The 25,911-nt window shown below is 52.9% G+C and overlaps 1 protein-coding gene across 1 annotated transcript in view; it reads left to right on the top strand.

Annotated features, from left to right (window-relative positions):
- LOC147105386 (voltage-dependent L-type calcium channel subunit alpha-1S-like) overlaps positions 1 to 25,911 on the top strand; it is a 78,824-nt gene that overhangs the window by 17,169 nt on the left and 35,744 nt on the right. The window contains exon 6 of the mRNA XM_086011806.1: positions 20,514 to 20,721. Coding sequence (XP_085867932.1) covers positions 20,514 to 20,721 — 208 coding nt within the window. The remainder of the gene's footprint in view (positions 1 to 20,513; positions 20,722 to 25,911) is intronic.

Raw genomic sequence — 25,911 nt, 5'->3', positions numbered from 1 at the left:
AAGAGGGGGAAGGAGAGAGAGAGAGAGGGGGAAGGAGAGAGAGAGAGAGAGGGGGAAGGAGAGAGAGAGGGGGAAGGAGAGAGAGAGGGGGAAAGAGAGAGAGAGGGAAAGAGAGAGAGAGAGGGGAAGGAGAGAGAGAGAGAGGGGGAAGGAGAGAGAGAGAGAGGGGAAGGAGAGAGAGAGAGAGGGGGAAGGAGAGAGAGAGAGAGGGGGAAGGAGAGAGAGAGAGAGGGGGGAAGGAGAGAGAGAGAGAGGGGGAAGGAGAGAGAGAGAGAGGGGGAAGGAGAGAGAGAGAGAGGGGAAGGAGAGAGAGAGAGGGGGGAAGGAGAGAGAGAGGGGGAAGGAGAGAGAGAGGGGGGGAAGGAGAGAGAGAGAGAGAGAGAGGGGAAGGAGAGAGAGAGAGGGGGAAGGAGAGAGAGAGAGGGGGAAGGAGAGAGAGAGAGGGGAGGAGAGAGAGAGGGGGAAGGAGAGAGAGAGAGGGGAAGGAGAGAGAGAGAGAGGGGGAAGGAGAGAGAGAGGGGGAAGGAGAGAGAGAGGGGGGAAGGAGAGAGAGAGGGGGAAGGAAGGAGAGAGAGAGAGAGGGGGGAAGGAGAGAGAGAGGGGGAAGGAGAGAGAGAGAGGGGGGGAAGGAGAGAGAGAGAGAGGGGGAAGGAGAGAGAGAGGGGGAAGGAGAGAGAGAGAGGGGGAAGGAGAGAGAGAGGGAGGAGAGAGAGAGAGAGAGAGAGGGAAGGAGAGAGAGAGAGAGAGGGGAAGGAGAGAGAGGGGAAGGAGAGAGAGAGAGAGAGGGGGAAGGAGAGGAGAGAGAGGGGGAAGGAGAGAGAGAGAGGGGGGAAGGAGAGAGAGAGGGGGAAGGAGAGAGAGAGAGGGGGGAAGGAGAGAGAGAGGGAAGGAGAGAGAGAGAGAGGGGGAAGGAGAGAGAGAGAGGGGGAAGGAGAGAGAGAGGGGGAAGGAGAGAGAGAGAGGGGGAAGGAGAGAGAGAGGGGGAAAGAGAGAGAGAGGGGGGGAAAGAGAGAGAGAGGGGGGAAGGAGAGAGAGAGAGGGGAAGGAGAGAGAGAGAGAGAGGGGGAAGGAGAGAGAGAGAGAGGGGGAAGGAGAGAGAGAGAGAGAGAGGGAAGGAGAGAGAGAGAGGGGAAGGAGAGAGAGAGAGAGAGGGGGAAGGAGAGAGAGAGAGAGGGGGGGAGAGAGAGAGGGGGAAGGAGAGAGAGAGGGGGAAGGAGAGAGAGAGGGGGAAGGAGAGAGAGAGAGGGGGGGAAGGAGAGAGAGAGAGGGGGGGAGGAGAGAGAGAGGGGGAAGGAGAGAGAGAGAGGGGGGGGAAGGAGAGAGAGAGAGGGGGAAGGAGAGAGAGAGAGGGGGAAGGAGAGAGAGAGAGAGAGAGGGAAGGAGAGAGAGAGGGGGAAGGAGAGAGAGAGAGGGGGAAGGAGAGAGAGAGAGAGGGGGAAGGAGAGAGAGAGAGGGGAAGGAGAGAGAGAGAGGGGGGGAAGGAGAGAGAGAGAGAGGGGGAAGGAGAGAGAGAGAGAGGGGGAAGGAGAGAGAGAGAGGGGGAAGGAGAGAGAGAGAGAGAGGGGGAAGGGAGAGAGAGAGAAGGAGAGGGAGAGGGGGAAGGAGAGAGAGAGAGGGGGAAGGAGAGAGAGAGGGGGAAAGAGAGAGAGGGGGGAAGGAGAGAGAGGGGGGGAAGGAGAGAGAGGGGGGAAGGAGAGAGAGAGAGAGAGAGAGGGGGAAGGAGAGAGAGAGAGAGAGGGGGAGGAGAGAGAGAGGAAGGAGAGAGAGAGAGGGAAGGAGAGAGAGGGGGAAGGAGAGAGAGAGAGAGGGGAAGGAGAGAGAGAGAGAGAGGGGGAAGGAGAGAGAGAGAGAGAGAGGGGGGGAAGGAGAGAGAGAGAGAGAAAGGGGGAAGGAGAGAGAGAGAGGAGGGGGAAGGAGAGAGAGGAGAGGGGAAGGCAGCGTGAAGAGAGAGAGAGAGGGGGAGGAGAGAGAGAGGGGAGGAGAGAGAGAGGGGGAAGGAGAGAGAGGGGGAAGGAGAGAGAGAGAGGGGGAAGGAGAGAGCGAGAGAGAGGGGGGAGGAGAGAGAGAGAGGGGGGAAGGATGAGAGGGGGAAGGAGAGAGAGAGGGGGAAGGAGAGAGAGAGAGAGAGGGGGAAGGAGAGAGAGAGAGAGAGGGGGAAGGAGAGAGAGAAAGAAAGGGGGAAGGAGAGAGAGAGAGGGGAAGGAGAGAGAGGGGGAAGAGAGAGAGAGAGAGAGGGGGAAGGAGAGAGAGAAAGAAAGGGGAAGGAGAGAGAGAAAGAAAGGGAAGGAGAGAGAGAGAGGGGGAAGGAGAGAGAGAGGAGGGGGAAGGAGAGAGAGAGAGAGGGGGAAGGAGAGAGAGAGGGGGAAGGAGAGAGAGAGAGGGGGAAGGCGAGAGCGCCGAGAGGCGCGAAGGAGAGAGAGAGAGAGGGGGAAGGAGAGAGGAGAGGGGAAGGAGAGAGAGAGAGGGGGAAGGAGAGAGAGATGGGGAAGGAGAGAGAGAAAGAAAGGGGGAAGGAGAGAGAGAGAGAGAGGGAAGCAGACAGAGAGAGAGGAGGAAGGAGAGAGAGAGGGAAAGGAAGAGAGGAGGAAGGAGAGAGAGGAGGGGGAAGGAGAGAGAGAGAGAGAGGGAAGAGGACGAGAGAGAGAGGGAAGGACGAGAGTGTGGGCCAGGAGATAGAGAAGAGAGGAAGACCACCGCAGGGAAGGTGAAGGACTCAGCCCGGCCTTGGCGACCCAGAGCCCCATGCACGGTGGCTCCCACTCCGGACCCGCTCGCCTGCTCGCTGTCGATGGGGCTCTCGGGCTCCGCCGCGGTTGTATCTGTCTCTGTCGGTCTCGGGCCGCGCGGTTGTATCTGTCTCTGTCGGTGTATGCTCGATAGTCTCTCGGGATCTCGGGCCGCGTATTTGTCTCAGTCTCTGAATGTGTATCAGTTTTCCCCGCCTGCCGCACTGATGGCAGGCTGTAGGATTAGGCCCCGCCCACACACGCCATGAAACGCCCCCCGTGACGCACCGCGCTACCCCCGTTGCTGGCAGATTTTGAGATGCCACTCTCTGTTGCTGGGCAGATTTGAGATGCCACTCCCTGTTGCTGGGCAGATTTGAGATGCCGTTGCTGGGCAGATTTGAGATGCCACTCTCTGTTGCTGGGCAGATTTGAGATGCCACTCCCTGTTGCTGGGCAGATTTGAGATGCCACTCCCTGTTGCTGGGCAGACGGCAGGTGGCAGGATTAGGCCCCGCCCACACACGCCATGAAATGCCCCCCGAGATGCACCGCGCTTCCCCGTAGGATTGGTCAACCATCACGTCACTCAATGCTAATGAGCGGATATTTACCGTTTCTTCGACGTTTTTTGCATAATGTCCGAACAATCTTTGTCTGACCAAAAAGTAAACACATCTATGACACTCCCCTAATCATAAGCTTTCTTTTGATATAACATATGTGTAGGCACGCTCTATAATTTATGAGTTTATCGCGGACATACACACAGACGGATTTTGTCCGTTTTTTGAACGTTTTTTGTATACTGTCCGAGCAATTTTTGTCTGACCAAAAAGTAAATATGCCTATGACACTCCCCTAATCATAAGCTTTCTTTTGATATAACATATGTGTAGGTACACTCTATAACTTTTGAGTTTACCGCGGACAAACTCACTCAACGCTAATGAGTGGAATTCCGTTTTTTGAACGTTTTCTGTATACTGTCCGAGCAATTTTTGTCTGACCAAAAAGTAAATACACCTATGACACTCCCCTAATCATAAGCTTTCTTTTGATATAACGTATGTGTAGGTACGCTCTATAACTTTTGAGTTACGCGTGGACATACACACAGACAGACAGACACATGGACCCATTTAGATAGAAAAAAAGATAGATAGATAGATGTGCTTCTTTACTCAATGCACTACATTTCCCATAGTGCATTGCAAATCACCATTACGGTATCCCATGTGGGACAATTCTAATACACATTCAAAATACACAACACCTTGGAATAAAGGTCTGTACGAGGACACCTAAACTCAGGACACCTAGATCTCTCTGAACTCCAACATTTAATAGTTTCTCACAATTTAAAAAATATTCTGTTTTTCTATTCTTCCTACCACATTGAATAACCTCACATTTCCCCACATTATACTCCATCTGCCACCTCACTGCCCACTCCCTTAACCTGTCTATGTCCCTTTGCAAGCTCTTTATGTCATCCTCACAGCCTACTTTCCCACTTAGCTTTATATCATCAGCAAACGTGGATACATTACACTCAGTCCCTTCATCTAAGTCATTAATATAAATTGTAAATAGCTGAGGCCCCAACACTGATCCTTGTGGCACCCAACTAGTTACAGCCTGCCTGCCTGAAAATGCCCTTTTATCCCTACACTGTGTTTTCTGTCCGTTAACCAATCCTCTATTGATGCGAATATTACCCCTAAACCCCATGAGCCCTTATCTTGTGTAACAACCTTTTATTTGGCACCTTATCCAATGCTTTTGGAAATCCAAATATACTACATCCACTGGTTCCCCTTGATCTACCCTGCTAGTTACATCCTCAAAAAACTCTAGTAAATTTGTTAAACAAAATTTCCCTTTCATAAAACCATGTTGACTCTGCCTAATCATGTTATGATTTTCTAAATACCCTGATACCACTTCCTTAACAATGGATTCCAGCATTTTCCCGACGACTGATATCAGGCTAACTGGCCTATCGTTCCTTGTTTTCTCTCTCCCTCCTTTCTTGAATAGCGGGGTTACTATTGCTACCTTCCAATCCGCTGGGATCGTTCTAGAATCTAGGGAATTTTGGAAGATCACAACCAATGCATCCACTGTCTCTGCAGCCACCTCTTTTAGAACCCTAGGATGTTGGCCGTCAGGTCCAGGGGATTTGCTGAATTTTAGTCCCATTAGTTTCTCTAGTACTTTTCCTCTACTGATCTTAAGTACTCACTCTCATTAGCCCCTTGGTTCCCCACTATTTTTGGTATGTTTTTTGTGTCTTCTACTGTGAAGACAGATACAAACTATTTGTTTAAAGTCTCTGCCATTTCCTTATTCCCCATAATAATTTCTCCTGTCTTAGCCTGTAAGGGAACCCGCGTTTACTTTCGCTAATCTCTTCCTTTTTACATACTTGTAGAAGCTCTTATAATCTGTTTTTATATTTCTTGCTAGTTTACTTTCATATTCTATTTTCTCCCGTTTTGTCAATTTTTTGGTCATCCTTTGCTGGTTTCTAAAGCTTTCCCAATCCTCTTCTTTTAATCTAATACTATCCTTAACTACTTTAGTTAGCCATGGATGGATCACTTTTCCTGTGGAGTTTTTATTTCTCAATGGAATGTATATTTTTTGAGAATTTTGGATTATTTCATTAAATATTTGCCACTGCTTATCTACTGTCATACCTTTTAATCTAATTTCCCAGTCTACCTTAGCCAACTCACCCCTCATACCTATGTAATTGGCTTTATTTAAGTTTAAGACTCTAGTTTTGGACTTAGAATTTCACATTGTGTTTGAGAGTGAAATACTTATATTATGATCACTCTTCTCCAGAGGATCCTTTACCATGCGATTACTAATTAACCCTGTCTCATTGCACAAGACTAGATCTAAAATAACCTGTCCCCTGGTTGGTTCCACGACGTATTGTTCTAGGAAACTGTCCCGAATGCATTCCTTGAACTCTTCCGCCAGACTACCTTTGCCAATTTGATTTGCCCAGTCTATATGTAGAGTAATGTCCCCCACGATTATTGCATTACCTTTGTTATAAGCTCCTATTATTTGTTGATTAATATTCTGTCCAGTGGTATAGCTACTGTTACGGGGCCTATAAACTACTCCCACCAGTGCTTTTTGCCCCTTGTTATTTCTTATCTCCACCCATACTGATTCTACTTTCTGATCTTCTGAGCCAAGATCCTTTCTCACTACTGTCCTTGTGTCATCCTTTATTTTCTGGGCTAACCCCCCCCCCCCCCCCCCCCACATTCCATTCCACCTGTCTTTTCGAAACATCAAGTACCCTGGAATATTTAGTTCCCAACCTGAGCCACCTTGCAACCACGTCTCAGTAATGGCTATTAGATCAAACCCATTTATCTCTGTGCAACTAATTAATTTATCTTGTTGCGAATGCTTCGTGCATTCAGATAAAGAGCCTTTAATTTTTACTTTTTTACCATTATTCCACCTTATTCGCTGATGCACTATTACTGTTAAACTCTCTGTCCCTTCCTGTCACACGCTGCTTATCTTTACCCAAATTGCTGCACTGCTCCATTGCCTTGTCTTTTCTCTTTAGATTTCTAAATTTCCCCTCACCTGACCTCCCCCCCCCCCCCCCACCTTTTTAGTTTAAAGCCCTACCTGCAGCCCTAGTTATTCGATTTGCCAGGACACGAGTCTCAGCCAGGTTTAAGTGGAGCTTAGTTTGTTTCACTAATTACTTGATCTAGTTTAAGTTATAGGTGGATTAAATTAATTATTTACCTGTAACACAAAGCACTACAAGTACTGGAGGCAAAAAGCAGCTCCTCCTTCCTCCTCTGCTCCAAATTCCCAACTTTAACACTCTGTTTAGAAGCACTTTGTTTAAGGCCACTCTGTGTGTCACCAGATACTGTTTACTTTTATTCACCGTCGAGCCACACCCAAGTTACAAGTGCTGACTTTTAGTTACAGTGGTTGATGGCAATCGCCATCACCAATTAAGAGGTAGCATGTGCTCCCCTTCTTAAAGGGGCATAATAATGTAACTTAAACCAAAATTAAGGGAAACTTAACAAATTAAATTAAATCAAAATTCTATTTTCTGGGGTGATGATGCACTCCAGTCCCCCCAGTGCCCATGGAAGACCTCAAGCGTGTCGGTGGACACCGCGAGCTCCATCTCCAGGGATGCCCGGGCGCGAATGAAGCCGTGGAAGAGAGGCAGGCAGTCGGGCTGAACGACCCCCTCGACCGCCCGCTGCCTGGACCAGTTAATGGCCACCTTGGCCGGGCCCAGGAGCAGTCCTATGAGGAGGTCTCCTGACCTGCCCGCTCCCCTCTGCACCGGGTGACCAGAGATCAGGAGTGTGGGACTGAAGTGCAGTCAAAAATCGAGGAGCAGCCCCTTCAAATAATGGAAGCGGGGCTGTGACCTCTCGCACTCTGTGTACGTGGAAGCAGGCCCCAGAAAAGGCAGACAGCCTGTGAAACAACATCATGTGGCAGAACCACTGAGAGACTCTGAACAAGTGTACATAATTCCTTTTAACGATGTGTTAGCTACAGACTAAATCTGTACCATTGTATATACTGTTTGCATGTACAGGGCGCGGGTCCTTTAAGAGCGCAGGCAAACGCGATGACGTCATGCCGCCGATCACGTGATCACCGTAAACGCGGGAAGAACGTGATGACGTCTTGACACCATCCACGGGACCGCCCAGGCAGTCCTCGTGGAGCCTCCAGCCAGTTCAGACCTGTATTCATAGTTCTCTTGCATCAATCTGTTTAAACTCGTTAGTTTGACATTAAAAACCTTTTTGATTGATTGCCTGTGTCGAACTCAATCTTTGGATAGGAATTTGACCATTCCTACATTGGTGACCCCGACTTTTGTGAACGGTATTCGCAAAAGGAACACAGCATGGAGAACAACGCTGTCTCATTGAAGCTGCCGCAGTTCTGGGAGCAACAGGTGACCACCTGGTTTATCCAAGTTGAAGCCCAGTTCGCCCTGAGAGGCATCGTTGAGGATCAGACCCGATACTTCTACGTGGTCTCCACACTCGATAGCTCCACCGCCTCGCGGATCGTCAGTCTTCTGGAGAACCCTCCGATGGACCGCAAGTATGAGACCCTCAAAGCGCGGTTGCTGCAGGTCTTTGGGCTCACGAAATCAGAGCGCGCCCGTCGACTGCTCGCTATGCCCGGGGTCGGGGACTCCAAACCTTCTGAGCTGATGAGCCACATGCTCGCTCTCCTCGGCTCCGAACCGCAATGCTTTCTCTTCAGAGAGTTATTCCTCAGCCAATTGCTGGAGCAGGTGCAAGCGGCCTTGGCCAGGTCCGAGGTCGAAGACTGCGCAGCGCTCGCTGCCGAGGCAGATAAAATATTCGCAGTTACGCAGCAGTACTGCGCTGCCATGAGGCGCCCATCTCCCACAGACGCCACCCCAGCTACTCAGCCTGCGGGGCTGTGCTTCTACCACGCCTGGTTTGGCGCGAAGGCGAGATGTTGCTGCCCTCCCTGCAGCTTCTCTCAAAAAAAAACGACAACTCCGTCCAATGAAGAGCGGGTCTAACGGGTGCCCCGCAGCCGCGATGGCAGTCGGCAACGCAGGCAAGCTGCTCTTTATCACGGATACCCTCTCCGGTCATCGGTCCCTCTGCGACACCGGAGCGCAGTGCAGCATCCTACCCGCGTCAGCTCTTGATGTACAGGCTGGGAGGCACGGCCTTCCCCTCGAAGTGGCTAATGGCGGCGCTATTCGGACCTTCGGCAGACGGCGGGTCCAGGTGTGCTTCGGGGGCCAGCGATTTGTTTGGGAATTTGTTACGGCCAAGGTTTCACACGCCATTCTCGGTGCAGATTTCCTGTGCGCCAACGGCCTCCTGGTCAATGTGCGGAACCGGCGGCTGATCAACGCGGCCACGTTTCACTCTATCCCTTGCCACCGTAGTAACACCATGTCGCGCACCGTCTCCTGCGCTTTCCCGACTCCGAATGAGTTCGCTCGCCTGCTCGGTGAATTTCCAGACCTGACCAGACCTACGTTCTCCTCTACGGCCACGAAACATGGTGTGGAACACCACATCACCACCACCGGCCCTCCGGTCCCGGGCCCGGCGCCTCGAACCTGGCAAGCTAGCGGTCGTGAAGGTGGAGTTTGCAATGATGGAACGCCTGGGGATTATTCGCCGGTCGAATAGTCCCTGGTCTTCGCCTCTCCACATAGTACCGAAACCTGGCGGCGGATGGTGGCCATGCGGCGACTATCGGCGACTAAACAACGCCACCACTCCTGATCGATACCCGATCCCCCACATTCAGGATTTCTCTGCCCATTTGGCAGGAAACACCGTGTTTTCCAAGGTTGATCTGGTCCGAGGCTACCACCAGGTCCCGGTACACCCGCAGGACGTTCAGAAGACTGCAGTCATCACCCCATCCGGCCTTTTCGAATTTTTGAGGATGCCTTTTGGGTTGAAGAACGCCGCCCAGGCCTTCCAGCGCCTCATGGACTCCGTGCTGCGGGACCTCAAGTTCCTTTTCGTCTACTTAGACGACATCCTCGTTGCCAGTCGTAATAAGGAGGAACACATCGCGCACCTACGCACCTTCTTTCGACGCCTCAGCCAACACGGCCTGATTCTCAACCCGGCCAAGTGTCAGTTTGGTCTGCCCCACATTGATTTCCTGGGACATCACATTACCTCGGAGGGAGCGGTGCCTTTGCAAGTGAAGGTAGAGGCGGTGACATCCTTTCCGCGCCCGCAGAACATAAAGGCCCTGCAGGAGTTCCTCGGAATGGTCAATTTTTACCACCGTTTCGTGCCTAAGGCAGCTCTGCTCATGCAGCCCCTGTACGAGGCCCTCAAGGGCAAGTCTGGCAAGGATCCGGTAAGCTGGACAGTTGACATGGATCGGGCATTCACTGACACTAAGAGCGCCTTGGCCAATGCAACCATGCTGGTGCACCCGCTTCCAGGAACCACCATCGCTCTCACCACCGACGCGTCAGATTACGCAATCGGCGCTGTACAGGAGCAGTGGGTGAACGGGACGTGGCAGCCGTTGGCATTCTTCAGCCGTCAATTACGGCGCAACGAGCGGGTGTACAGTACTTTCGACAGGGAGTTACTAGCCCTTTTTCTGGCCATCCGCCATTTCCGATTCTTATTGGAAGGACGCCCTTTCACTGCCTTCATCGACCATAAGCCACTGACTTTCGCCATGGCCAAGACCGCTGAACCGTGGTCATCCCGGCAACAACGCCAGCTGACATATATCTCCGAATTTACTACGGATATTCAGCACGTGGCCGGTAAAGACAACCTGGTGGCAGACTGCCTCTCCCGCGCGACTGTGCATGCGGTCCAGCTGGGCATCGACTACGCCCTTATGGCAGCGGACCAAGTCTCAGACCCCGAAGTGCAGGCTTACCGCACCAACACCACTAGCCTCCAAGTGGCCGACATCCGGTTTCATTCGGCTGGTACCACGCTGCTTTGTGACGTCTCCGTTCGGGACCCTCGTCCTATCGTGCCGGTCGCTTGGCGCTGCAAGGTGTTTGACGCTGTACATGGGTTATCACACCCAGGTGTGAAGGCTTCTCAGAAGCTAATGTCATCTAAGTTCGTCTGGCGCGGCATGCATAAAGATGTCCGCGACTGGGCCAACACCTGCGTGGTCTGCCAAAGGTCCAAGGTACAGCGCCACGTCAGGGCTCCAATTGACCACCTTTGCAGTTCCGGAGCGACGGTTTGACCACGTCAACATGGACCTGGTAGGACCACTTCCACCTTCCCACGGTTTTACGCATCTCCTGACCATAGTAGATCGCACCACCAGATGGCCAGAGGCGGTTCCCCTGTCATCTACTACTTCGGCGGATGTGGCCAGGGCGTTCATCTCTTCCTGGGTCGCCTGTTTTGGGGTGCCTGATGACATCTCTTCGGACCGGGGACCGCAATTTTCCTCCGAGTTCTGGAATGCGGTAGCTCAGGGACTCGGGGTCAAATTGCACCGCACCACAGCCTACTACCCACAAGCGAATGGTCTGTGCGAACGGTTTCACAGATCGCTTAAAGCCGCACTGAGGGCCAGCCTCCAAGACGCCAGATGGGCAGACAAGCTGCCGTGGGCCCTGTTGGGCCTTCGCACGGCCCCCAAGGAAGATCTTCGCTCTTCCGTGGCAGAGCTCGTTTATGGTCAGCCTCTGCGAGTGCCGGGGGATTTCCTGCCAACACCAACGGAGCCATGGTCTGCCTCAAGCCAGCTCATCAGCCACCAGGAAGCAGCCAGACGTTTCGTGCCAGTTCCCACATCGCATCACGGGTTTTAGGGCTCTCACATTCCAGCAGAGCTGAAAAACGCTGGCTACATGTTCATCCGCCACGATGCTCACCGGGATCTGCTCAAGGCCCCATACACTGGTCCTTTCCGCGTGATAGAGGCAGGAGACAAGACCTTCACCGTGGATGTCGGTGGCAAACTGGACCACATTTCGGTTGACCGTTTGAAACCAGTACACCTGGACCTTGACCGACCCGTCGAGACCGCACAGCCGCCAAGGCAAGGTCGACTGCCCACCGTCGTCACGCCGGAACAAGTGCAACCGCCCGCCAGACTGCCCGTTGTCCAACAGCTTCCGCTTCGGGAATACAAGACTCGTTCTGACAGGCTCGTCAGACCCCCTCACCGTTTGACTTTTTTTATTAAAGGCAATTCTAGGGGGGCGCATGTGGCAGAGCCACTGAGAGACTCTGAACAAGTGTACATAATTCCTTTTAACGCTGTGTTAGCTACAGACTAAATCTGTACCATTGTATATACTGTTTGCATGTACAGAGCACGGGCAAACGCGATGACATCATGCCGCCGATCACGTGATCACCCTAAACGCGGGAAGAACGTGATGACGTCATGACGCCATCCACGGGACCGCCCAGGCAGTCCTCGTGGAGCCTCCAGCCAGTTAAGACCTGTATTCATAGTTCTCTTGCATCAATCTGTTTAAACTCGTTAGTTTGACATTAAAAACCTTTTTGATTGATTGCCTGCGTCGAACTCAATCTCTGGATAGGAATTTGACCATACCTACAATAAAAACTTATTGCACGGGACTGCCCCGTGCAGCATCCTCCAGGCCAAGACCCCAATAGACAAAGGGAGGACTCCCACGTAGAGAGCCCTCCATTGGGGACCCCCCCGCCTCCTCCAGATGGCCAGATGTTGCGCCAAGGCATGTCTGGATGGCAGACAAGGATGACAAAGAGGAGAGTGTGCAAGAGCAGCCCGTACAGGAAAGCCCACCATGTGGAATGGAAAGGCACGGAAGGGATTTCCCTGAGACGGCTCCCGAGGGAAGTCTTGGGGCCTGGCGCCGATGAGGAATTCTGTCCGAACGGGGGTTAGTTTGGATGGGAATCGCCCCACATGCTTGAGCCACCTCAACACACCTGGTGAAGTCAGGGCCCAGTGGCACCTTTAGTGACTCAATGGCTTTGGCCACGAGCCGGACATCGGCCCAGGACAGGTGCTGCGCCAGCTCCTCCGCCATCCAACCCGCTCCTCCGCCATCGAGCAGGTCCCTGACTCTGGTCACCTTGGCAGACACAGCCCTGCCTTCCGCCAGCCAGCCGAACCTGCGGCCGTGGAGGTGCGGATTCCTGAGCAGCGGCTCCTGAAGGATGGCCGCCACTCTTGACGATAGAACTCTGTCTGGAGACGACCTTGTTCCAGACCCTGATCAGTTCCTGGTAGAAGACAGGCAGCTCCCGCAGGCAGCCACGTGTCCCACCCAGTTTCACAAACAGGAGCTCCATGTCATAATTGAGGCCGTGCAGCTGGCGGAAGAAATACGTTGCCAGTGCACAGCATCTGGGAGGATCCTCAACGTACAGGTATCTCTGCAGATGGAAAGTAGCAGCCTGGGTGCGAAGGCACACCAGCGCCTGACCACCCTCCCTAAGTACGAGACTCAACCGTGGCAGAGACCCAATTCTTCCTTTTGTCCCAGAAGAAATCGATGAGCTACTTCTGTATCTTGGCGACAAACGCAGGGGGAGGGATCAAAGTGACCAACCGGTACCACAGCATAGCGCCCACCAGCTGATTTATGAACAGCGCTCGACCCCTCTAGGACAGCACTCGGAGCAGTCCTGTTCAGCGCCCTAGACGAGCGGTGACTTTGGCCTCCAGCTCTTGCCAGTTCTCCAGCCAGGCGTCCTCGGCGGGGCTGAGGTAGACTCCCAGGTAGAGGAGATGAGTTGTGCTCCAGGCAAAAGGCCTGAGCTCCTCCGGCGGGGAGTCCACCCGCCACTGGCCCACTAGGAGTCCAGAACATTTCTCCCAGTTTATTCTGGTAGAGGACGCAGATGAGTAAACCTGCTGGCACTCGCGCATCCTCCGCAATTCAATGGGATCCGTGTCCATGAGGAGCACGTCATTGGTGTAAGCAGAGAGGACGACCTCCACGCCCGGCCCTTGCAGAGCCAGTCCCGTCAACCTCTTCCGCAAGAGGCGCAGGAAAGGCTCCACGCAAACGGCGTATAACTGACCGGACATGGGCATCCCTGACGCACCCCTCTCTTGAAGCGAAGGGGCGCCGTCAAAGACCCGTTAACCTTAACGGCGGCGTACAGAAGTCGGATCCGGGCAAGGGAAAGGAAGGCACCCGACAGACCAGCCCTCTGGGAATGGTGAACCAGGTCCCAGGCCAGATGGATGTTGTCGTGGATGGTCCGGCCCGGGACTTTGTAGGACTGGTTGGGTTGGATCATGTGGGCCAGCATGGTACCAAGGCGAGCAGACATGGCCTTGGCAAAGACCTTGTAATCTGTGCTGAGGAGGGAGACCGGGCGCCAGTTCTTAAGTAAGCGGAGATCGTCCTTGGGCAGCAGGATGATGACCGCCCTGCTCCAAGAGAGGGGCATCTCCCCGGTCGCCAGACTTTTCCCCCAGGACCCGTGCGTAGTCGCCCCCCAGGACGTTCCAGAACGCCCTGTGGAATTCCACGGTCAGCCCGTCCAGCCCCGGGGACTTGCCCCTCGAGAGCTGGCCGAGGGCACTGGTCAGCTCTGCCAAGCTCAGCAGGGCGTCCAACTGTTCGGCGCCCTCCGGGCCGACCTTCGGCAGGTCCTCCCACAAAACTCTGCGCGCATCCTCGCTGGACAGATCTGGAGAGAACAGAGCCCCGTAATAGGCCCAGGCCTCAGCACTGATTCCCTCCAGATCAGAGACCAGAGATCCATCCAGAGCTGCTTATGGACCCCCTGCCTTTTTTCCAGCGATTAGAAGAAGGGTGAGTCATGGTCCAGGTCCCGGAGGAGCCGGATCCGCGACCTCACGTACGCGCCTCGGGACCCGACGAGCTGCAGGTCCTTCAGCGCGCCCTTCTTCTCTTCGTACACCTTCCGCAGGGCTGGGTCTCCGACGACTTGACCGAGACGGGACTCCAGGTCGAGCACCTCCCTCTCCAACCGCCTGACCCGGGCCTCCCGCCTCTTGGCCGACCCCATCGCGTACTCCTGACAGAAGAGACGGACATGAGCCTTCCCCACGTCCCACCATAGCCTCAAGGAGGGGAAGCCCCCCAGCTTCCTTCTCCAGTTGGCCCCGAATCGCTGAATCCCGGAACCGCTCGTCCTCCAGCAGCAGGTTGTTAAAATGCCAGTACGCGGACCCCCCCCCCCCCCCCCCGCGCGCGGAGCGGAGCGAGCTCTGCCCACACCAGGTGGTGGCCCGTGCACGGCACCGGCCGCATGGAAGCCGCCGGAACATAGGAGACGTACGCCCGGGAAATGTAAAGGCGGTCGATTCTGGACCTTCCTCCTCCAGACCTCACGCTAGTGAAGGCACTGGAGTCGGGATGGAGATTTCGTCAGACGTCCACCAAGTCGAAGGACCTGACCAGGTCCCTCAACTTCTCCATCGCCGCTGTGCTGCGCGGGACACTGGAGCAGTCCCTCGCCTCAAGGGTGCAGTTGAAATCTCCTCCAAGGATAATGCACTTGCCCATGGCGCCTCAAAGAGCGGACACTTTTTTAAAGAAGCGCACTTGCTGCGCACCGGTCTGGGGCGGCGTATGTGTTCACTTGGTGGAGCGGCACGTCCTCCAGGCGAACAGATGGAGCAAGTGGCCTGGCACAGGCTTCTTGACGCCCAAGATCTCCGGCCGAAAATGTGGGGTCAGCAAGATAGCCACCCCGCAAGAGGTGGTGGCGAGGTGGCTCATGGACCCCTCCTCACCATTCCAGGAGCCACATAGCCTCGTCTCCCAGAACGGCGTGGGTTTCCTGCAGGAAGCACACCACATTCTTCCCTTCCTTAAGGATCGAGAAGTTAATAAATCTGCGGCGTGCCTCCCTGCTGCCGTTGATGTTGAGGCTGGCTATGGTTATCTTCATGACAAGAGCATAGTGTAACTTCTACTTAACTTACTGTGGGGAGGGAGCGGAGTCGCACATTATCCTCCACTCCCTCAGCAGCCCAGTGAGGAACGTCTTGAGCCGGCACTGCCCACGATGGCTTGCGTCCTTGCCCACGCTCGGCGTGGACGGGTCTGATGAGCAGCGCCAAGTCCGACCATCTGTCGAGGGTCAGCTGGATTTTATTGCGCTGATCTAGGCAACCTACCACAAATTCCCGGAGCTCCCCAATGGGGACAAGGGGAGACCAGTAGGGGGCATGAGGGCATCCGGGCATCAACCGCCTCGCTGCCGATGGACTCCAAATCGTCCTCAGTGCCCTCCACCGCCGCCCTCCTCCTGGTCGTCATCGCCAGCGGTCGATCCGCCCACCACACAGGGTTCAGCGAACGGCTCGGCCACACCAGCTGGTCCCACCTGTGGCCCTAGAAATAGTAGATGCATTGCTGATCATCTTCCAACATTCGATGGAATCTGGAACAGTACCCATGGATTGGAGGGTAGCTAATGTAACAACACTATTCAAAACAGGTGGTAGAGAGAAAACGGGGAATTACAGACCGGTAAGCCTGACATCGGTAGTGGGGAAAATGCCAGAGTCCATTATAAAAGATGTAATAGCAGAGCACTTGGAAAACAGTGACAGGATCGGACAAAGTCAACATGGATTTACAAAGGGTAAATCGTGCTTGACTAATCTACTGGAATTTTTTGAGGATGTAACTGGTAAAATACATAAGGGAGAACCAGTGGATGTGGTGCATTTGGACTTTCAGAAGGCTTTCGATAAGGTCCCGCATAAGAGATTAGCGTGTAAAGTTAAGGCACATGGGATTGGGGGCAAGGTATTGACTTGGATAGAGAACTGGTTGGCAGACAGAAAGCAAAGAGTTGGAATAAATGGGTCTTTTTCCGAGTGGCAGGCAGTGACTAGTGGGGTACCGCAGGGATCGGTCCTAGGACCCCAGCAATTCACAATATATATTAATGATCTAGACAAGGGAACTAGATGTAATATCTCCAAGTTTGCAGACGACACAAAGCTGGGTGGGCGTGTGTGCTGTGAGGAGGATGCCGAGAAACTCCAGGATGATTTGGACAGGTTGGGTGATTGGGCAGAAGCATGGCAGATGCAATATAACGTGGATAAATGCGAGGTTATCCACTTTGGTGTCAAAAACAGGAAGGCAGATTATTATCTAAATGTGTAGGGGGTTTCTCTTGCTTGCTCTGGCCTCCTGCCAGGCTTCTTGCAATAATTACCCGTGAGTGGTTCGACCCACTCGCCCCTACGGTTCTCGACCTTGGACTTAGGTGCAGGGAGCTGTAGTGCAGAAAACTCAATAGACCAGGTCGAATAGCACGAAATGGATGCCTTTATTGAACAGTTTGCAGCATTATAAAATACATGTCATATGCACAGATTAAAGCAACTACAAGCATGCACACATCTATAAACTTAACTCTATAGAAATGGGGAACACACGGCACATCGTAAAAGGGGTAACACATTACAACTACCCTTAACCCCCTCCCCTAGACCTAACTAAGTTTCGATTTGAGGAACTCGGGATCATGCTCACCACTTTAAGAATTGCGAAAAGGGGTTTGCAGCCTTTTGACACAGCTTTCCGTCGTCACGTGGGTTTGGAAAGTTCTGGCGCAGCTTGTTTTCCTCTTGGTTCTCCTGCGATGTAGGCAGCCGATACAGCCTTGGTGAGCGCTCACCACGGATGAATCCGTTACCGACGTGATTTTGAGAACTGGATGCACATGGGTGAATCCGTTACCGATGTGATGTTGAGACACTGGAGTGCCGGGCCCTGAGTGTCTTCTTCTCTGGCCTGGGTCGTCGATCTCCCGATGATCTTACTCGGGGCGGGACGCTGGTCCCAAAAAGCTTTCTTTATACAGTCATAATTGTCCTTCTGATTTGAAGCAGAGCTGGAGTACAGGGTGTCTTCTTCTTCGGCCTGGGTCGTCGATGATCTCCCGACAAAAGTACCCAGGCCACCCTCGTCGTCTTCCCGTCGTGGCCGGGCCTTGCCTGCCCGAGCACCGAACACGGTCCGAACCGAAGTGCTGCTTGGTTCCGATGGAGTCTGTCCCGAAGCGTACTGATGGAGAACTCACTGATGGACTTTACTCAATCCACAGTTATACTTTTTGGAACCATTCTTATCTCCCGCCAAATCATAGTCCTGCCCTTTGGCGGGCAGAACTCTCTGCAGGGGTGTTTTGTCTTCATAACGGGAGTCGGTGATAGCTTAACTGGCCTTCCTGGGCCGATAATGTCTTTACTTTGTCACCGTAACTTGGTTTGTATATTGATCGGTCTGAAGATTGCCCTGGATGGCTGTTAAACGGCTTTTCTTTGTACAGCAAATGGGTTAGAGTGTTCATTCAATTGTCCGCCCATTTCTTGATGGGTCTCATCCTGCTACCCAAATCTGTCCTGTACTTATAATCTAATCAACATGTATACTCAGTTCCATGAGTTTCGGTTTCCCGAAACTGGTTTTCGCGGGCTTTAATGTCCTCAATCCACAAGCCTGTCTGGCTTGCAGTAACAGAAATTCAAATGGTCCCAGAAGCTGGTCACGAGGTCTGGCGGCCATTTTGTGTGCCCTTTTATCAAAGGTTTCTCTGTACAAGCTTCTTTTGGTCAATAAAGCTGTTTTATTAACCCTAATTTCCTGCGTGATTATTTATGAAAATTTCACGAATCTTACAAATGGCAATAGATTGGGAGAAGGGGAAGTGCAACGAGACCTGGGTGTCCTTGTGCACCAGTTGCTGAAGGTAAGCATGCAGGTGCAGCAGGTGGTTGAGAAGGCAAATGGCATGTTGGCCTTCATAGCGAGAGGGTTTGAGTACAGGAACAAGGATGTCTTGCTGCAGTTGTACAGGGCCTTGGTGAGACCACACCTTGAGTATTGTGTGCAGTTTTGGTCGCCTTATCTGAGGAAGGATGTTCTTGCCATGGAGGGAGTGCAGCGAAGATTCACCAGGCTGATACCTGGGATGGCAGGAATGACGTATGAGGAGAGATTGGGTCGATTGGGCTTATACTCGCTGGAGTTTAGAAGAATGAGAGGGGATCTCATTGAAACTTATAAAATTCTGACAGGACTGGATAGACTAGATAAGCCATTTAGGACAGAAATGAGGAGGAATTTCTTCACCCAGCGAGTGGTGAACCTGTGGAATTCTCTACCACAGAAGGCAGTGGAGGCAAATTCATTAAATATATTCAAGAAGGAGTTGGATATATTTCTTAAGGCTAAAGGGGATCAAGGGATATGGGGAGAAGGCAGGGACAGGGTACTGAGTTTGGATGATCAGCCATGATCGCATTGAATGGCGGAGCAAGCTTGAGAGGCCGAATGGCCTACTCCTGCTCCTATCTTCTATGTTTCTATGTCACGATCCCATACCCAGGATCGACAGCAGAGGAGTCCTCCCTGGGCTCCTGCGGGGGTGTTGGGTCAAGAGGCAGTTCGGGGTCCCCCTCCGCCCCCTGACACCAGAGTCAGAGATGGCGAAAGGGGGCCTTGCCCTTCCTCGCCACCAGCCACCCACCCAGCAGACGGGATGTTTTTGTTAAAGCTGTCCAGTAGGTCGAGCAGTTCCTGGGCGATGTCGGGGTGTGGCTGGGTGAGCTCAGCCTCATCAGCCTAGCCTCAGGACGCCCGACCCGGCAACGAGGGATGGTTGTGGTGTAGCAGTAGGTGGATCTGTGGCCTCCCCTAAGGGCAGAGTTCCTTCCCACCCCCGGGAGACACAGTATCTGTCTCACCCTCCCGAGGGACGGGCTACTCCTGCAGAATGGCGCGTGTTGGTAGAGGAGGGTGGGGGCCGCGGGACCCGCGACGGGTGGCGACTCCTCTTCCATGGAGGGACCTCCCTTTTCTAGATCCTCCTCCGCTTCCAAGGATCGGCTCCTTTTTTATTCCGGAGGGACGTGGAGGTTGGGAGACCTCCATGTCTGCCGAGGCCTCCAACTCTGCCCCCTCCTTCTGCTGCTCTTTGCTGGCCCCGAGCCCAACCGTGGGTTGTAAATTCCCCGCAAGAGTGGGCATGGCCACAGGCTTGGACACTGGGTACCTCGCACTCACAGTCACCAGTACGGGGTTCAGGATGAGCGCAGGTATGGGACCGTACGGGTTATCCAAGGGACTCGCCTCACTGTGCCTTCCTTCCGCACAGACGCTCCCACCCCCACCGCTGGAGGCTGTGATGACATTGGCCTCTGACATCGACCGTGCATCTGCTGGTTCAATGCGTGGACAGAAGCTGGGGAGGAGCGGCGGTGCCAGCCTCAGCCGCTTTAGTGGCCTGGGAGCCGGGTCAGCTTTTACATGCGTGCCCCACCTCCTTACAGACGTGGCACCGCACACCGTCTGATGTCCAGAAGATGCGGTAGGCTGTCCCTTGATGGTGTCCTCCTCCCACGCCAGCTAAATAAAAAGCTCACGACGGAGGCTGGTCTCCCTGAAGCCAAGCGGGATTGGCGTTACCCCTCACCTCACCGCCCCCACTTGATGTAGGTGGGGCAGGAGGAGCTCACTGGGGACAAAGGGTGGGACATTGGATAATACAATTCGCTGCGCGGTGGCGTCCAGGGGATCTACCAGTAGGAAGGGGAGTCCCGCCCACTGTGCAGGGGCGGGGTCACCACTCTCCATGGAGCTCGGTGGGTGGGTGTTTGCAGGGGTGCACTCTCCGATGGTATATAATGTCTATTATGTTGATCTCCTGGTGCGGGGGAGAAGATGTCTTCACCCGGGACAGCTGCAACTGCCCAGGCACAGTCCTCCCCCAGGCCTTCTCGATGAGATTGCAAGGAAGCTTCACCCAGGCATCTCCAGCTGTCCCAGGCCAGGCAATTGTGGGAGGGTGTTTTAGTAGTGTGTGTGGCCTAGTTATTATCAAGAGACACACACCCCACAATCTTCCGGCCTTTTTCTTATTTCCTCCCCCCACCGACTGGTAACAGTCTTTTATGTGAAAGTGCACCAAGCCACCCACCTCTTGATCCTGTAGAATGTTGGTCTGACTCTCCCACCTCCCAAGCAGATGATGTGATTTCTGGTAGTTCTGTTGTTGTAGTTCTGTCTCTGTCCCCCTTCCCTCTCCCCCTCTCCCCTTCCCCCCTCCCCCCCCTCCCCCCGTCCCCTCCCACCCCAGTCCCCTCCTCTCCTCTGTTTAGAAGCACTTTGTTTAAGACCACTCTGTACGTCAACAGATACTGTTTACTTATATACACCTTGGAGCCACACCCAAGTTCTAAGTGCTGTAACTTGGAACGCTCAATCTCTCTCTTTTACTCATTGCCCAGGTATTGGACCTCCTTGAGCAACCTGGTGGCTTCATTATTGAACTCAGTCCGTTCCATTGCATCCTTACTCCTCCTCCTCTTCCTCTTCATCATCATCTTCTCTTTGCTGGGGATGCAGCTGTTTGGTGGAAAGTTCAACTTTGATGACATGGTGGTGCGAAGGAGCACCTTCGATAACTTCCCTCAGGCACTGCTGAGTGTGTTCCAGGTAGGTCAAGAGTTGCATGAATCCCTGCTGTACTGCTGTATAGAAATGTGCAGTTGGGTGGCCATTAATGGAGAAGGTTGTGGGTTCAGGCCCCACTCTAGAGACTTGCGCCCATAATCTGGCTGACACTTCAGTGCAGTACTGAGGGACTGCTCCACTATCGGAGGGGCAGTACTGAGGGAGTGCTGCTCCATCGGAAGGGCAGTACTGAGGGAGTGCTGCTCCATCGGAGGGGCAGTACTGAGGGAGTGCTGCACTGTCGGAGGGACAGTACTGAGGGAGCGCTGCACTATCGGAGGGGCAGTACTGAGGGAGCGCTGCACTATCGGAGGGGCAGTACTGAGGGAGTGCTGCACTGTCGGAGGGGCAGTACTGAGGGAGTGCTGCACTATCGGAGGGACAGTACTGAGGGAGTGCTGCACTGTCGGAGGGGCAGTACTGAGGGAGTGCTGCACTATCAGAGGGACAGTACTGAGGGAGCGCTGCACTGTCGGATAGGCAGTACTGAGGGAGCGCTGCACTGTCGGAGGGGCAGTACTGAGGGAGCGCTGCACTGTCGGAGGGGCAGTACTGAGGGAGCGCTGCACTGTCGGAGGTCTTTCAGACGAGGCGGTAAACCGAGGCCCCATCTATGTGCTCAGGCGAACGTAAAAGATCCCACGACTCTGTCTTGGACAGTATTTGGCCCCAACTCAACCCCTGTCTCCTGCCCCGTCGCTAACCCCCCCTTGCTACCGCCCCTCTCTCTAACCCCCCCTTCTCTCCCCTCTCTCTACCTCTCCCTCTCTCTACCCCTCCCCCCCACCCACCCCCGCTGCCCTTGTCAGGCTAGTGCCTCGGGAGTGCTAGTGCGGAAAGGGAATGATCTTTTGCTGGTGTTTGCTCAGGGCTGCGATGACTGAGGGTGAGAGCCACGTGCTGTGCCCTTGGCTGTGTGCCGGAGTGAGGAAGGGGTTCAAGCTCTAACTGTTAGATCCGTGTATCGTAATGTTGTGTCCTTCAATAATCAGACAACGACTGCAGGGAACGATTCAACAGGTGTTTACTGAATGAGTGTTACTCTAGAACTAACTATACAGATCACTACTTAGGGTTTATATACAGGTGTGGTCACTGCCGGTACTACAGTATACAGGAACTGTAAAAAGTAGTTCTCCCCTTAAAGGTACATACATTACAATTCCTCCCCTTTTAGATTAATAGTACCATAACACTCATTTAACAATTAAATATCAAACTAATTACAATTAACACTTTTAACATGCAACATTAGCTGAAAATAGTTTATTTATAAATTTAGTCTTTGGGGAGGCTTCCTGATCCTTTCTGGATAGCGCCTTTCCCGAGTGCCTTGCTCTTGGTGCGGAGGCGATTCTGGCCCCCTGTCGTCGGTTGGTTCATCAGCTTCTGATGCTACTGTTTCTGGGGTAGATGCTACCTGTACGTCGGGTTCATCACCAGGTACGTATGGGCGAGGCATGGGGTTGACTTGTCCTGTGACTCTAGGATCTGGTCAGCATGGCGTCTCACGATGCTCTCCCCAACGTCCACTGTGTACATTAGTGGGCCCTGCCGTGTGCATATCGTTCTTGGCTGCCCTACATTGAAGCTCCTTGTTGGCTTCTCATGGATGTGCTGGAATTGCTTACTCTCAACATCTCTTCGTACGTTTGGTCTGAGCAAATCCAGGCGAGATCTTAACCTTCGGTTAAAGAACATCATGGCTGGGGCCTGGTTGGTGACTGCATGTGTCGCATTCCGGTAGGCGAACAGGAAATTGTCCACCTTGTGCTGCAGCGGAATGTTGTCATTGTACATAGCCTTTATTGCCTTCTTAAAGGTTTGTACGAACCTCTCAGCCAATCCATTTGTGGCTGGATGATACGGGGCGGATGTGTAATGCCTTACCCCATTCCTTTTCATAAATCTTCGAAACTCTTCGGACACAAACTGTGGTCCGTTATCAGAGCAAATCTGCTCTGGCAAGCTGTTCCTGGCAAAAATGGTCTGTAGGACTGCAATAGTTTTCTCCGTGGTGGTGGAGGACATTTTGATCACCTCAGGCCATTTCGAGTGCGTGTCCACGGCTATTAAAAACATTGAGTCCATGAATGGACCAGCAAAATCAATATGCACCCGTTGCCATGGAGATGAGGGCCACTCCCATGGGTGTAGAGGGGCATGTGGTGGTGCATTTTGGATCTTCTGGCATCCTGAGCAGCTCTTTGTCAGGTCCTCGATTTGCTGATCGATCCCCGGCCACCACACATAAGCCCTAGCAAGGCTTTTCATTTTCACCCCTCCCAGATGACCTTTGTGAAGCTCATTGAGCACTCTCTCCCTTAACTTGGGTGGAATTACCACTTGGGATCCACACATCGGGATCCACACATCAAGGTCCCCTGGCATACTGACAGCTGTTCTCTTCTGGATGAGAATGCTGGCAACAGTGAGTCGCCATGTGCTGGCCATCCCTTCACCGTCAAATCATATACCTGAGACAGTGTCGGGTCATTTCGGGTCTCCTTCTCTAAAGCAGCGTTAGTTACTGGCAAGCATTCAATTATAGTCGAATGAAATATTTTGACAGGATCCACTGCTGGTGCTTCCTCCGCAGTAGGCAGTGGCAGGCGTGATAGCCCATCAGCGTTTCCATGCTGTTTCGTGCCCTTATACTCGATTTCATATTGGTGCGCCCCTAGAAAAAGCCGTTGCGCAGTCATCACCGGAACGCCCTTCTTTGGATTAAAGATGGAGACAAGTGGTTGGTGGTCAGTCAACAAGGTGATCTTCTGCCCGTGCAGATAGTGATTGAACTTTTTCACTCCCCACACTAGGCTGAGGGCCTCCCTGTCAATCTGGGCATAGTTACGCTCGGCTGAGGTTAATGATCGTGACGCAAAGGCTATTGGCCTCTCTGAGCCGTCTGAGAATTTGTGCGACAGCACCGCTCCAATGCCGTAGGGTGACGCATCACATGCCAACCGAATTGGTAATGCCGGGTTGTAATGGGCCAATACCTCTTTCGATGTGGTTAGTGTTTTGCTCTTCTGGAAAGCTCGTCTACATTCGTCACTCCACTTCCATGGCACCCCAGTTTGCAGTAGGGTGTTCAGTGGGTGTAGTATTGTAGACAAATTTGGCAAGAACTTATGGTAGTAGTTACCAGCCCGAGGAACGACCTCAGTTGTGACACATTTTCCAGCGCTGGAGCCTTGAGTACTGCCTCAATCTTCTCTGGGGACTTATGTAACCCCTCTTTATCGATAACGTGGCCACAATACGAGATCTGTTTTCTAAAAAACTCGCATTTGGGGCGGTTAGCTTGGAGCCCATATTCCTGCAATCTAGTGAACACCTGCTCCAGGTTGGCAAGGTGATCACTGTCATTTTCGCCCGTGACCAGGATGTCGTCCAAATAACACTGGGTCCCTGGGATCCCTTGCAGGACTTGTTCCATTGCCCTCTGCCAAATAGCCGGAGCTGATGCTACCCCGAATACCAGCCGGTTGTATTGGTAGAGACCTTTATGGGTGTTGATTGTGAGGTATTTTTTTTGATGCTTCTTCTACCTCCATTTGCAGATACGCCTGGGCCAGATCAATCTTAGTGAAGCGTTTCCCTCCAGATAGCGAGGCGAAAATATCTTCAATCCGCGGAAGTGGATATTGTACGGTGTGAAGGACCCGGTTCACTGTTACCTTAAAGTCCCCACAGATGCGAACCTTCCTTGGTTCCCCAGGCGTGCTGCTCAATGACTTTTTCATCACAGGGACGATGGGTGTAGCCCACTCACTCCAGTCTACCTTGGACAGTACACCTGAACGTTCCAGACTCTCCAGCTCTGCTTCGACGGCTGGGCGGATCGCATAAGGTCTGGCCTTAAAAAATTTTGGACTTGGTTTTCTTCCATTTTAATCGTCGCTGTCATGCCTTTTAGTGTTCCAAGTCCTTGCTGGAACACTTCTTTCGCATCAGTTAGGATCTTTGACAGTCGCCCAGGTGTGACGTCGTCATCCTTTTTGTCAGCCACAGTCAGTGCCTGTATGGAATGCCAATCTAGCTGTATCTTAGAGTCATAGAGTTTTACAGCACAGAAAGAGGCCCTTCGGCCCATCGTGTCTGCGCCGCCCATCCATCCCTGTCCAGTCTAATCCCATTTTCCAGCATTTGGTCCATAGCCTTGTATGCAATGGCATTTCAAGTGCTCATCCAAATGCTTCTTGAATGTTGTGAGGGTTCCTGCCTCCACCACCCTTTCAGGCATTGAGTTCCACATTCCAACCACCCTCTGGGTGAAAAAGTTCCTCCTCAAATCCCCTCTAAATCTCCTGCCCCTTACCCTGAATCTATGCCCCCTTGTTATTGACCCCCCCACTAAGGGGAAAAGTTCCTCTTTATCTACCCTATCTATGCCCCTCATTATTTTGTACACCTCAATCAGGTCCCCCCTCAGCCTTCTCTGCTCCAAGGAAAACAACTCCAGCCTGTCCAGCCTCTCTTCATAGCTGAGGCGCTCCATCCCAGGTAACATCCTGGTGAACCTTCGCTGCACCCTCTCCAAAGCAATCACATCCTTCCTATAGTGAGGCGACCAGAACTGCACACAGTACTCCAGCTGTGGCCTCACCAGCGTTTTGTACAGCTCCATCATAACCTCCCTGCTCTTATATTCTATGCCTCGGCTAATGAAGGCAAGTATCCCATATGCCTTTTTAACCACCTTATCTACCTGCTCCGCTGCCTTCAGGGATCTATGTACATGTACACCAAGGTCCCTCTGACCCTCTGTACTTCCTAGGGTCCTACCACTCATTGTGTATTCCCTTGCCTTATTTGTCCGTCCAAAATGCATCACCTCGCACTTTTCAGGGTTAAATTCCATTTGCCACTTTTCCGCCCATCTGACCAACCCGTTTATATCGTCCTGTAGCCGGAGGCTTTCCTCCTCGCAATTTACCACCCCACCAATTTTCGTGTCATCTGCGAACTTACTGATCATACCTTTTACATTCTCATCCAAATCATTTATGTAGATCACAAACAATAAGGGACCCAGCACTGATCCCTGAGGTACCCCACTGGACACAGGCTTCCAGTCACAAAAGCAACCTTCGACCATCACCCTCTGCCTCCTGCCACTCAGCCAGTTTAGGATCCAACGCGCCAAGGCACCCTGGATCCCATGGG

Source organism: Somniosus microcephalus, chromosome 18 (genome assembly GCF_052327205.1).
Source record: "Somniosus microcephalus isolate GS21.2 chromosome 18, FLI_Smic_1.0, whole genome shotgun sequence".
NCBI lineage: Eukaryota > Metazoa > Chordata > Chondrichthyes > Squaliformes > Somniosidae > Somniosus > Somniosus microcephalus.
The sequence above is the reverse complement of the archived record's forward strand: the minus strand, read 5'-3'. Positions and strand labels throughout refer to the sequence as shown.